The sequence below is a fragment of the Ambystoma mexicanum genome, chromosome 11 (genome assembly GCF_040938575.1).
Source record: "Ambystoma mexicanum isolate Mex_15411 chromosome 11, UKY_AmexF1_1, whole genome shotgun sequence".
NCBI lineage: Eukaryota > Metazoa > Chordata > Amphibia > Caudata > Ambystomatidae > Ambystoma > Ambystoma mexicanum.
In genome coordinates, this window is record NC_090934.1 from 735,118,823 (window position 1) to 735,132,673 (window position 13,851).

Here is a 13,851-nt window from a genome sequence, read left to right on the forward strand (position 1 = left end):
TTCCTAGAATCAGACATGATGGTTATACTTTTCTCTGATAAATGTAAGTGGGAAAAGGCTAGTTTTTCAGGAACCAGGCCTTCAAGTTCAGCAATTGAGGAAAGGGATGAAGGACCTGCCCTTTCTGTTGAGTCAAATGATCCCTGGATGATGGGAGATCTAATTTGGAAATCGCTGCTAATTGTAGAAGGTCTGGAAACCAAATCTGGCAAAGCCAGAACGGGGCTATTACAATCATTGTCAGATTCTGTGACATTCTGAATTTGATCAATATTATGTGTATTAGAGGGAGAGGTGGAAATGCATAAAGTGTTAGGTTCGACCAATCCAGATGTAGAGCATCTTCCAGGGACTGAAGACCCTCACCTTGCCTCGATGCAAACTGAGGACATAAAGAGTTGTGCTGGTTGGCAAAGAGGTCAACTGATGGATGGCCCCACTTTTGAAATATCCTCTTTGCTACTGATGGTTTCAGGTCCCACTCGCGCCGAGCAGACAACCTGCGTAGTTTGTCTACTAGGACATTCTCCTTTCCCTCCAGATGGAACTCCAACAAGAAAATGTGATTGTGAATGGCCCAATACCAAATCTTCTCTGCTATGAGACACAGGCGAAGGGAACGAGTACCCTCCAGCTTGTTGATATAAAACATTGCAGTGGTATTGTCCGTTGGAATCTTCACCACCTTTCCGTGGAGTGAGGGAAGAAATTATTTGAGAGCGACAAATATGCTTTTAGTTCCCAGACATTTATGTGGTCCTTCTTTTCCTGAGAGGACCAAAGACCATGTGCTGTTAGACTTACACAATGGGCTCCCTAGCCATACTCAAACGAGTCTGTTGTTATTACTATTTGGGGAAGAGTAGGCTGAAAAGGAGACCCGATTAACAGGTTCTCTGGGGAAGTCCACCAGAGTAGTGAGCCCTGAACTTGTTTTGGAATTAGACTTTGAATTTCCTGTGAATGCAACAGTTGGTTCCAGTTGCAAGCAAGATGCCACTGGACCGTAGGCCATTAGCCCCACAAGCTCTTGAAACCACCAAGCTATCAGAATCTGCTGGGAATTGAACTGTATGATGGTTTGTTGAATAACTTCCACCCTTTCTAGGGGTGGAAAGGCTCTCGGTAGAGTAGTATCTATAACTGGTCCTACGAATTGGATCCTTTGCGAAGGAATGAGCTTGGATTTTGCCACGTTTATGGAAAACTCCAGGTTGAAAAGAGTGTGGCATGTTAATTGTATCTTTTGAAGCAATTCCTCTGGAGACTGGGCCTTGAAAAGCCAGTCGTCTAGGTAACGATATAGATGTACTGTTCTTAAACGAAGGTAGGCTGCCACTGACCCCATAACATTTGTGAAAACCCTAGGAGCAGAATTGGGTCCGAAGGGAAGACATGTAAACTGGTAATGAAACCTTCCTATGGTGAACCTCAGGAACTGACAGTGATCTTTGTAGATCGGGATGTGAAATAGGCATCCTGTAGATCTATAGATGCCATCCAATTGTTTGGCTGAAGAGATGCTAGAATCTGAGGAATGGTCACCATGAGGAAGGTTTCGATTGACAGAAATTGATTGAGGTCTGAAAGGTCCAGAATTAGACGGATCCCACCTGCTTTCTTTGGGATCAGAAAGTAACAGGAATACAACCGCTGACACCCAGAGGTACTTTAAGGTGAAAAAGCCTGGGGTTTCCCCCTGATCCTGCCCGTGAAGACCCCATAACTGATGAGGCAGTCCTCCCTTAGGTACCTAAGGCGGGTCCCGAAACGCATACCTCTTCTGAAGGAACGGTCTCCCTCTTACCGATGTTGGCCTCCATCATGTTCAGAACAAAGTCTTCCGTCAGCTTCGGTACTGGTCCCAGCTGTGGCATGGAGAGAAGACGAGTCCGCAGAGATCTCGGGTGAATCCCGCAGCAAAAGACACAGGTACTAACCGGGTGATGTATACCCAAACAGCAGGTGCCGGCATGATGGGGATCGGCTGCTGAGAAATGCTTCCGACAACGGATGCACTGCTTGAATCCTGTTGCATATGGCATACGTAGAGGGAGGCACCACGAATTGAAAAAATAAAAGTGAAGAACCACTGCTAAGAAAAAAAGGTATGGACCTCAAAAATTAATGCCCCGAAAAGGAGGGAGTCGCAGCGCAGCAAAATTCTGACCTACCCAGTAGGTGGAAAAACCGCAACATGGTGTGGAACGTTGGTGACGAAGGGGTTAGGTGTTGGCCCGGCGTGCAGAGGGATGCACTCGTGACGTAGGCCCTACCCCTTCAAAAATTCTTAAAGTGACAGCTATCTTTTGCAGACAGATTTTTGGCCTGCCTGCGGATGCAGGCATTCCCAAAAAGTTGGGATGGAGGGAGAGCCAGGACGACAGAGAAATATTTGTTCTATGACACAAGGGAGAGGATATGCTGGAATGGTTACATTGCTGAGCTTGGAATCTAGCACTCTAGATTGTAGACCAAAAGAGTGCTGTGTACAGTGTAACGACTAGTTTATCTCCATTTACTTTTACCCATCTTAGTTTGGTTGGTGTCATTCTTTCACAAGCAAACCAAACACTACACACCATACTGTATTATGAAATCATCTAATTATGTATTAACTACTGGGGTGGTGGGCTGCACTTGCTTGTAATTGCCCACGAGCCAGAGTAAAGTTTGCTCTGGCTTTTAGTAGGGGCAGTGGTGCCATTACCAACCAAAATTACCTGCTGATAAGGGGTTTAGAGCTCTTAGCACCGAAGCCTAATGCCCGGTGCAAGTTTTCCACTTTGAAAAATACGTTCACACGCCGAACACAGCACTCTCAGTGAGCAAACATGTTTGCAAGGATGAAAAATGCATGGCCCATGGAAAAAGGAACAGGCAATTTCTACAAAGAATAAGTCCTGTTTCTATTTCCATTGAGGGGGAGGCAGGGCAAAGTAAAAAGCAACCCAAAGACTGCCAAAGAGGGTGAAAGCTGCAGTTGGTTTGTCTCCGAGTGGACAAATAAAATGTTACATTTTTGTTAAAAAGAAAACATGTTGTTGGTGGTAAACATATGGTGTGAGAGAAAATGACTGCTTTGACATGCACCTGCTCTAATAAATGTTCTCTGCATAGTTACTGCAACTTTTGGATAATGAGTGAGATCTAAATTGTATGAAATAAAAATATATATTCTTCTAGCTTTGCATGTTGTTTTATACAGCAAATAAAGTACATAATTCCATGTATTTAGCATCCACACTACTAATTTCTCATTGCCTGACTTTAACTTTCACAAATTATTTAGGAAAGGGTGAAGAGAAAAAAGTATGTTCCACAAAAGGATATTTTGCTACATGGCATAGTATAAACATGATTATGGTCCTTTATATCACACTTAATACTGGACTCCACCAGCTAAGTGCTGGGCCACATATGAAATTCAATGGTCCCGGCATTTGTCTTGTTCCCAAGGCATGCAGGTTGCCCCCGAGCTATGCTCCATGCCTACTGCTTGAGACATGTAGATGCCAGTTGTATTTATGGATAGCGCGGACAGAAAGATGGCACAAAACAAAATTGGGTGCTTTGTGATGGCACAAAGAGAAATTGTATAAGTAACAAAGAGAATTTTGTGACCAAGCAATTCACTCAGTCCAATCGAGATACACTGAACTGCGGAAGAGAAAGGGGATATGGCTCCCATATTAATATGCCAAAATCTGGTGTACAGAAGGACTGTGGCAGTTTGAGCTTTTCCAAATATTATACTATTGATGGGCAATAATCTGAGGGTGCTCAAAATCTGAACTGCCCTACACCTAGAGTTCATTTGGGATTCCAGGTATCAGTTGATGCTCGGGATAACGAGGTACTCAGCCAGTAACTCATGTGGGGAAGCCTGTGAAATACTGAGAGAAGAGCACCAACATGCTCTAAGAGATTCTAGCCCTCAGATGTGCTTGTGTAAAGTCTTGATGGGTGCGCAGAGAGTGCAGAGGGCATATGACATAGAAACAACATGCGGGTGGTTGGCCTGAACAGAAGGACTGAGGGCCCATTAGTTGAACTGTTTCTGGAAGATTGGTTCAAAAAGGTGGTTGGGCCGGTTGGCCTCTCAGATGTTTTCTCGGTGGAGCCAGCACATAGGGTCCTTGTTGATGGACCTTGTTGAAGTTGCTGAGCTTCAAAGATCGCAATGCAATATTACACGAGGCCAAGGGGACGGGACAACCGAGTTTGATGATGAGAAGGTGGCCCTTTTCCTAGTTTCAACTAAGATGGTACATTGCAAGGAACATTTGGCGATGTGATTTCGATACATTTCATAGGACTAACTGGTTCTATGTGAATAGAGCTCTTTTTAAAAGGTCTCAAGAGAAAAGGACTGATTTACATTGACCGATTTTCCTTCGATTGGAAAGCCGGCATCTAAAGTTATTTTTCTCTTGAGACCTTTCAAATGCAGATTTTCCTTTTTTTTTTAAATAATTTGCGGGGGTTTCACCCCACTGACCCTCCCCATTGTTCCATCACGCCCCACATCCACCCATCACCCAATCTCCCAAACTAAAACACATTCATACACACAACACACACGCCATCACACACGCAGCAACGTACCCCCACCACCCAGCCCCTCACCCCTGACTCCCCAAACCAAAACACATACATACATACACGCACGCACTCACACACTTAACCGTTCTCCTGGTCCTGCGCTTCTGGGTCCCGACCTGCCTGTCAGCCTATGCGCGCACTTGTGTGCGGCAGGGGCATGACAGTTTGCTTTAGTCACAGAGAGGTCTTTCTAAAGCGGTATTTTAGTGAAAACATCTTTGAAAAAAGATCTTTTGATTTAGAACCGACTTACTCTATCCTAATAATTTCCTATAATTATTGATGTTGTTTTAGAAAAATATTGAAGTGCAAGTTTTACAAAACTCAATTGGAAAGCAGGATGTATTTTCCACATAATAAAACTAGTTGTGCAAAGCCAACTCATACATATGTACACAAATTTTAGGGCAGAATTGGTCATTTACGCAGCTGAAGACTCTGTGGGCCAACATAGAGACTCTGCCACATCTTCACAGTTAAGTCATTTGTATATGTTCAAGCACTACATTTGCCGATTAAAAAGAAACAGGAGGATTGTGGAGGACAACGTGCAGAACAGGTTTAACCTCAGTGTGATGCAGTGAAATGAGAGAGCAAAATCAAAACTACTTTTGGAACGATACAAAAGCCTCCTAACGTGAGTGTGGGGGTGTGGGTGGAAATCAGATAAGAGCAGAGGCCCATGTCTCCTGTTGCTGGTTTGAGTGTTAAAAGGAGCCTGAGAAGGCAGTTAATGAATCCCTGTACCTACCTTTAGGAGCACATTGTATTTAACAGTTGTGTCGGAATGAGGTTTGTTTTCGTAAAAAATGCAACTCTCAGCTGTGGACTGGTTTCAGTGAAAATGTTTACATGTGTTCCCTGCTTCCACCAGCTTTATCATCTTTTAGAAAAGGCACCTACCGCAGACCTGCATTCCATGCATACCATTTCTTTATCCAATGAGGTTTAAGCTGAACATTATTTCTGTATTATATTTTCACTTTCAGAATGAACTGTCCAGTGTGTCTTCTTTGCCAATCATTTCGCTCTGCACCACGTGATGAAGAGGCCTAAGGGAGTTAGAAAACGAATGCATTGTTTAATCTCTGTAAAAAAATGTCCAGTGTTTCCAATAAAAGCTATGAGTAGTACAAAGAGCCTCACAGTACTACTAAGGGGTTAAGAAAAAGCTGCAGGCAAAAAATATTAAATATATCTTCATGTACCCAGCTAAGTGGTAAGCAGAAACCTGTGCAGTTCCCTCTGGGACCACTGCAAAAGATTTAGGCCTATAGGTGTTTGGCAGTAAACCCACTTGGTAGCCGTCTGTACCACAGAGATTCACTTGGTAGCTGTGGCTGAGCAGTCAGACTTCTCTCAACAAAAGTTAGGCAGTATGTGGAGTATACAAGATAGGGCAATTTACACAGTAGAACAAGCAGACACGGAACAGAGCTTAGGAGTAAAGATATATAATTATTTATTTTAAAAACACATCTAGGAAAAACACACTGGCACTAATACGGCAAACAACTTCAATTACAATTACTATAAGTATATCAATCCCCTAACAATATTTCGACAAGTCTAGGTTCAATGGCACCACTTATTTGCAGACAGAGGTGAATGCTTTAACCTAGATGGCACTCTAATATTTGTTAGAACGGGAGAGAAAAGACAGAGCATGAAACAACTCGGTACCAACACTTTTTCGAAGCAAATGCAAGGCAAGTAAGGCAGGGTCTACTGTAGATCACAAAGTTCAGATGCCAGGCCCACTCGGAGAGAGGCAAGGCGATATGTCCCAAAAAGTATCACAATGGAAATGCACTTCGAGTCTTTGTAGCAAATTGTCACAGAAAGGTTGGAACAGTGTAGAACAAAAAGTTAAGGAGGTCTGGATGCGACCCAATGGCAAGGTAAGGATTAAGACACCTCACGCTAACCGTCACAAGGGAAGCCAGGCGGACACAGTACCTTGTAAGTGAAGAGACAGCTCCGGCGGTGGCAGTTGTTCCTGGTGGTGGATGCAAGTCGGGGCTGTGCCAAGAGATGAGATGGTCTCGTCGTCAAAGGAAAGTTGAAGATCGTTGCACCACCAGGGAAGAGACCAGCCGCGGAGTGCTCCGTCACAAGGCACCACCTTTTGGTCGCGGTACGGGCTAGTGGCTATCCGGTTGCCAGGGTGCTCAGCACGGGCAATTCGACCACTACGCCCTGGAAGTGAAGAAAAAGCAAAGGGACTGGTTGTTCCCACCAGTCAGGGGAAGAAGACTCTCCAGCAGGGAGATCTCCTCTGTCGTTGGGAAGTGGTGAGTCGGTTCAGCAGGGCTCCACCGGAGGTGTCGTCGTTGCAGGTCGGCTCAGCTTTACCCTTGTCAGATTCTTAGGTCCTGTGGCGACTTCTTGAAGATCCAGTCCCAAAAGCCCTGCTTTTATGCAGAAAACCCCCATTCATTCAGCCTAGCTGTCAATCAGAACACGCTAAGTGGTGAGCGGGACGGCTCACCACTTGGGCCAATCACACCAGAGGGCGACTTGAGTTGGCAAGCCAACTCAGTCCAGGGTGCCTAAACCCCCTTCCACACCCTCTGTGGTACCCAGACAGAATGGCACCACTTTGGAGGGCTTCTGTGCAGAAGCCCGCCAAAAGTGGAACAAAGGGCTCAACCTTTGGTTCGGAGTTACAGAGGCGAACACAGACGCCATTTTAAAAACCGAGTTCTGGCAGAAAATACCAACCGGTAGATTTATTTAAGACAAATAAACCGGCGGTATGTTAGAGACTAACGGGAAAAAGTATTAGCCTCCAACAATGGGAAGAATCCCATAGAATTATATTCGAGGTCTAATATAACAAGTAGTTTCCACTGCCACCAGCCAAAACTCGACGAGGGGGGACGGGACAGTGCCCCCTCGAACAACAGACCCAGGGGTAATAGAATTACCCCTACCAGTACGTCCACAATAGGATGGTTTGTACTAGTTCTGTTAGTAAAGTTAGGTCTAATAAAGCCAATGGTGACTTTACATGCCCTGGGAGACAGTAGCCAGTCCCAGGGTATGGAGTCTATGGTGGGGATCCTCTAGGACACCCCAGTGTTACGGCACAGAGGGTGCGGTGTAACACACATAGCAATACACATGAGACCCTATGGAGTAAAAGACCCCATAGAACACATTGACATTCAAAGGAATTAACCACATTCATGTCCAAGAGTGGGAGAAAAGAGTCTCACCCTTGGCAGGATGGAAAAAAGCAAACTCCAGAAATCCAGCAAAGCTGCTGGGGGACTCACTAGGTTAGGAAATTCAGCCTAAACAGAGAATTCTCCCTAACACTAAGACATGCTGCTTCTGGGACCCTAGGGAGGCCGTGGATTGCGTGTAGATGCTGCAGGAACGGAATCAAAATAACTTGAACTGCCCAAATGGCCCCCATAAGGGAAGAGTCTGAAGCATTAAGAGATATGTGGATGCGATGAAGGCATGGGTGAAGTAATAATCACCGGTCAGAACAAATACAGATACCTGCCTGCAAAAATGTCCTTTGATGGACATTGGTGAACTGCCTACCATGCCTTAAAGGGACAGGGCAAATCTCTAGGAATGGATGCATCTGCCTAAGATGCTGTTAAATCCATTGTACAATAATTTGAATGGTAATGGTCAGTGGTCTCGGAACGGCAACTCACTTAAGTAGAAAAAGAAAAATTGACTGGTTTAGCTTTAATGGGTTGACATATGCTTCACGTTGAAAGGGTGGATGTTTGGGGTGTGGAGGGAAGTTATAAATCCACAGGTAATACTACGGACAAATTTACAAATTACTTTCAGAATCTCTATCAAAGCCCTGCTGTTGAGGGGAGGGTCATGCTGGATGACTTCATAAGGTAAGCCATTTACTACTTACACCATCCAGCTACTACAACTACAGCACTCATGATCACGGGACTGGGAGCGTGCGAGTTACAGCGCATACCTCAGTTTATCCAGCATGTTCAGGTACATTCGTGTGGATAAAAGATAAAAAATAGAGGGGCGCTTCCCGCCTCCTTCGTGCGGTGGAGTGTCGTTTCACACCTGTATGGAAGTGGCATCTCATAATATTAATGGTGATGCCGTGTGCCATTGTTGATTCCGGAGTGGGAGTGGTTTCCGCTCCCTCAGGGAAAAACGATGAAGACGCTTATGACCGTCCCCACCAATGGAGAAACACGCCATCTGACGCACAACGCTGTACTTCAGATGGGTCATGTGACTTCACACTTCCGGACCCATGCGTGTCGGGACCCGGACCGCACAGAGCAGTGAAAACATTTCGGGTAAGTGACCGGCCCGGCTGACAGCAGTTTCCGTAATGTTAGAGGGTTAGAGCCACATTGAAAGGGAAGGATACTGGGGACGTGGACATCTCGCTTCCTTATCCTCCTCGAGTACTGCCTCCCATTTCATTTCTTTCTTTCCTCTTTTCACTTCAGCACGCCGTCACGCAGAGTCGTTAAGCACTTTGGGCTAACAGCGGCTGTACAAACGGACATCGACGTTTGACAACACACAGCGGCGCCGCTATACCACCCCCATACTTGTGGCAGCCAAAAATTGACCTTTCGGCAGAAGCCCACAATGGAGCGTGAAGTGAAAATAAGGCCGATACTCCAAGCCCCGTACATAGTGTTGTTCGGCTTGCACCAATGAGTAGAGATGCTCGGCTGATTGTAGCAATCCATAATAGACCCCTAATCGATTTCCTTTACATTGCTCCACAGTACTCTCCGCCGGGCATGTGCGGTTTTTCCAAACCTACTGAACACCACTTGCTCTCTGCATTGAACTGTAGGACCAAAGGCCGGTAGATCGCCCGCTTACACCTCTACAGAATAACGTCTGGAACTTCAACAACTGTTACCCGAAAGGCTCATGGTAAGAACTTTACTTTTGACCATCCGACTACACTAATCTATAGTGCTTACAACTGGAGGAGTATAGGCTCTTTCTTTTTGTCCTTGCAACGACCTGTGTGCAATTATCCATAGACAAGCCCTCCATGATTTAAGCTGATGTTGAAGGTGACAATGTGCACATTGCATCTTTTCCGATCCGGTCTCGCTTCTCCTCTGCATGATGTTACCTACTACTGTATGGCCATAGGGCCATTAGGGTGCCCCCTTTTGTATTGGCCCGATGAACTGTCGGGTCAAATTTACATATTGTCGATTCACAGACATATGTACAATAGACAAATGGATATTGATCCCATTGTCTTCTCTATTTTCCAGGTGATAGGCAATGTTACCAGTGACCATGTTCTGGATACACCATCAACCTTATACTGAGAATTAAAGGTTCATGAAGTGTTCTCTCTAGCACTCTTTGGAGTGCCCATTGTAATTTAGATTGTTTTCCCAGTAGACAGGATATGTTCCTGTTTGGTTTAGCAGGTTCTGCACATTGCTTATTTCAGTAGACTTTATTTGTTTTCCCCTGACAGTCCCTGACGAATTTCCTTGCATTTCTCGCACTTTATATTACGGAAAGAATGTTGGAAGTAATTGTTGTTAGTATGTGGATGAATGAGTGATAGTGAGATTGAACGAAGTGTTGGATGTAGTTTACATGCGTATTTACACAGCACACAACACTTTCTTGACACTACTGACATTATAGGGCAATTGATTAATAACCCATGACCTAACTATCTGCTGTCTGCAATAAATTTGCACTGTTCTAAATTGATTTGAGTATTCATTCTTACTCTGATGACTTCAGTTTGTGTTTTCATTAGTTGTGTTGAACCTCCTCAATATTGTTATCATTGTGACCATTTTATGGTATTATTTTTTTTGTATACTAATATAATTGTATGTATTTTGCTATATTTGATTTTGCTTCATAATTTAATGTACTAGGAGCATAAACTTGGTTGAATGTCATCAAGACTACCAGCGCAACTAGCCTGGGTAATCTTCATTGGTTTCTCCTAGGCTATCACTTGGCAGAAATAGGACTGGTAGCCCCTCTAACCTTTGTGATTGTTTCTAAAGGTGAAATACCTAAATGAGGGTCGGTTAGTAGTGGGCATTATTATTCCCTCAACCTCTTTTTGTGTTTAGAGATGTCCCAGTTCTGACCGTGAAAGAATTACAGATTAGGGAGTTAGAGAAGGATATCACCATGGAGAAGTTTGAAGAGGGAATGACCATGATACGAGTCCAAATATCTTCTGGCTCTACTGGTTTCCTGAGATAATTCGGACAATCATTGTGGCCATCCACGACACAGGGAAAATACCCCAAGTCCTGTTTTCCCTATTTTCTTACTAAATTCAAAGGTCAGAATTCTTAACAATATGCTGGCTGATAGGCTACTTAAAGTGACATCAGAGTTTATCCATTCAGACCAATGTGGTTTATTCCAGGGAGGGCTACACAAATTCTTATAAGAGTGTATAACATCATATGAGTGAGTGCCCATTAGCATTGCTGTTGTTAATTTTGGGGAAAGCCTTTGACTCCATTGACTCATATCCCTGGGCTGCAATTGAGATAATGGGCTTCATGGTTAATTATATAGTATGGGTGAATCTAGTATACACTAATCCTAGTGCTAGTGTAAGGGCAAATGCTTTAATGTCATGCTGGTTTCCTAAAAAGGGACATCAAACAGGGATGGCTCCTTTTTGCCTCTCATGTTGGCCAAGAAACCATTGGCTGAACAGCTAAGATTGGACAAGATCCTGATGGGCTCCAAGTGGCCTGGAAGTGATAGGATTGGGTGCTCTTATTTACAGATGAGCGCTCGATCTTTGTTGAGACAGCTAAAGGGGTACAGATTCAGGGTTACGGATATATTGAGGAAACTAAGTAGGCACAGTGGGCTGCAAACCAATTTCTTTCTGTTCAAGGGGGTTATCAGCAAGGCAACACAAAAGCAGTGCCCCTTCCGTATTGCTCTGGGATTCTTTTAGGAACATTTCCTGATTAACAACTGCTTTAACAGGCAGTCTTTGTGAGGATAGCAAACATTGGGCAACTCTTCCGCTATCCTTGATGGGCAGGGCAGCCTCATTTAAAATGGCCCAGACTATTATATATTTTGCAGACTGCCCCAGTGGAAATACCACAGCTGGAGTTTGATCAAAACAGAAAAGGGTTGTAGAATCATTTGGCAAGGTAAATCGCCTCAGATAGCATTGAATACATTGTATAGGTCAGAATGGGATAGTGGTATTGGTCCCCCAAACATAATGAAGTACTACTGAGCATCGATGTGGAAAATGAATGGCTCCATGGAGACAAAGAGCAGGAACACATTATGCTAGAGATTATCTATATGGGCAGAGGTTCGCTCCTGAAAGGAACTAATTAGTAAGAGGAAGAGGCAATCTGGTATTGCAGTGGATTATCCAGGCCAGACAGGATTTTACAGCGCCTATGGAATGGAATAGGATGGCAACGCTTCCTGCCCTACCTTGGGATAGTACTGATATGCCAGAGGTGGGAAAGCTGAGCAAGATAACTCATTGGAATGCCAAGGGAATTAAACCGATGGGAGATGTGCTGTAGCATGCTACTGCAAAGTCCTTTCAAGACCTAAAGGAGGAGTTCCAATGACATAATGGGCCTCATTACGACCCTGGCGTTGGACCATGGTGCTATTAGCACCATGGTCCATGCCGGATTCCGCCATGGTGGATGGCGGAATTACCGCCCCATTACAAGGTTGGTGGAGCGGTAATTCCCCATTCACCATGGCCCCTTCCCCATTCCCATTTTTGGCCCATAGGGCACAATGGGATTGGGGAAGGCGTAATTACGGTGCCGTAATTAGCACCAAGGTCCCCTAGCGGCTGGACTTTAACGCCTGCAAAAAGCAGGTGTTAAAGTGTGAATCAGGCGTTAAGGGTTTAACGGCGCCGCAGCCTTTTACGGCGCCGTTAACCCCTTAATGCCAGGGTTGTAATGAGGCCCAATGAACACTTGTTTTCTTCAAATAAGACACACTTCACAAACCCGGTTTCATGGAGTATTTGATCTCCTGGATCACTTTCTGCATGAGGTGAAAGGGATACCTGATGAAATAAAAGATAAACCTACTTGTACTCTTATTTCAAATTGTACACCTTGGCCCTTGTTACAACTGAAACTTTACTTGGAAACTGATGTGTGCAGCCTTAATAACGATGATGAATGGGGAGACCCTTGATATTAACAATGGAAGTTACACTTCCTAGCAGATTTCGACCGGTTGACAGCAAAATACTTCACAGAATCTATCCTTCTAAAAAGTCAGAGTGGGACATTTTTTCACTGAGTCAACAACTTTCCTGAGCTGAATTAATATTGTGGGGGGCGGGGGGACTTAACAGTTGTGGTGATGTGGAACTTTACACTTATGAGAAAGCTTTTGTATCCACATGATTGGCTGTGGCAAAAAAGGATGGAGCATGTAAATTCGAAGTAATGAACACTCCCTTCAATTGTGGGGTGGGAAGATGCCAATCTACAGAATTGAGGATATACAGATCCAGAATGTTGGCCAAGAAAATATAAAAATTATTTTGGTGGATGGGACATACAAGCATAAGCACCCTACAGAACAGGTATTAAAATGTAATAAAGGTTTTATAATGTGTCGCTGCTGAACCAGAGAGTGGAAATAGGCAGGAGATATATAAGAGTGGAGTTGTTATGATGATTTCCGCACATGTGTAAATTCCTGACAGACTCTTTAAGAGTATTACATGTCATTTTGCCGAAGCAAATTACGTTGATGTATTTTACTTCAAAGTAATATTTTGTTTTAATACGGGGGTCCCACCATACCCTTGTTTTCCTTCACAACTAACCCCTACCCAAAAACTTCTACAACCCCTTTAACCCCTTAACCCACAACTATCTATTTAAATCGAAGTAAATTCAAAGTAATTACTTTGAAGTAAAATACTTCGAAGTACTTGCTGGCGTTAAAACCACAGGATACCCTTTGAGAGGTATTAGTATTTGTAAGTATTTGATGCTTGCAAAAACAAACACATGTAATGTTAAAAAAAGGTTGCCTGACTTGAGCTACCCAGATTCACCAGAACTATAAAGCCACAGGAATCTCTGCCCTGCTTCAACGTTATTTAGGCAGCATCAGTTAATACCTTGGCAAAGCGTGTTTTCACCATGAAACATGTGCCTAAAACATCTGTTCCTTGAATAAATCACTGCAAATAACAAATGTACTTATTGCTATGGGTACAAAGGATTTATGAAGGAT

The 13,851-nt window shown here is 44.0% G+C and overlaps 1 protein-coding gene and 1 long non-coding RNA gene across 6 annotated transcripts in view; one reads left to right on the forward strand and one right to left on the reverse strand.

The window, feature by feature from the left end:
• TEAD1 (TEA domain transcription factor 1) overlaps positions 1 to 13,851 on the reverse strand; it is a 791,559-nt gene that overhangs the window by 674,349 nt on the left and 103,359 nt on the right. For 3 of the 5 annotated variants that reach the window (XM_069623630.1, XM_069623632.1, XM_069623631.1), the window contains exon 3: positions 5,509 to 5,657. The exons of the other annotated variants lie outside the window; for them this stretch is intronic. In XM_069623630.1, coding sequence (XP_069479731.1) covers positions 5,509 to 5,530 — 22 coding nt within the window. In that variant the 5' untranslated portion in view covers positions 5,531 to 5,657. The remainder of the gene's footprint in view (positions 1 to 5,508; positions 5,658 to 13,851) is intronic. 5 annotated transcript variants of the gene reach the window in all.
• Positions 1 to 13,851, forward strand: part of LOC138503702 (uncharacterized) — a 153,196-nt gene that overhangs the window by 44,257 nt on the left and 95,088 nt on the right. Inside the window, exon 2 of the long non-coding RNA XR_011279689.1 lies at positions 9,357 to 9,510. This is a non-coding gene — a long non-coding RNA (uncharacterized lncRNA). The remainder of the gene's footprint in view (positions 1 to 9,356; positions 9,511 to 13,851) is intronic.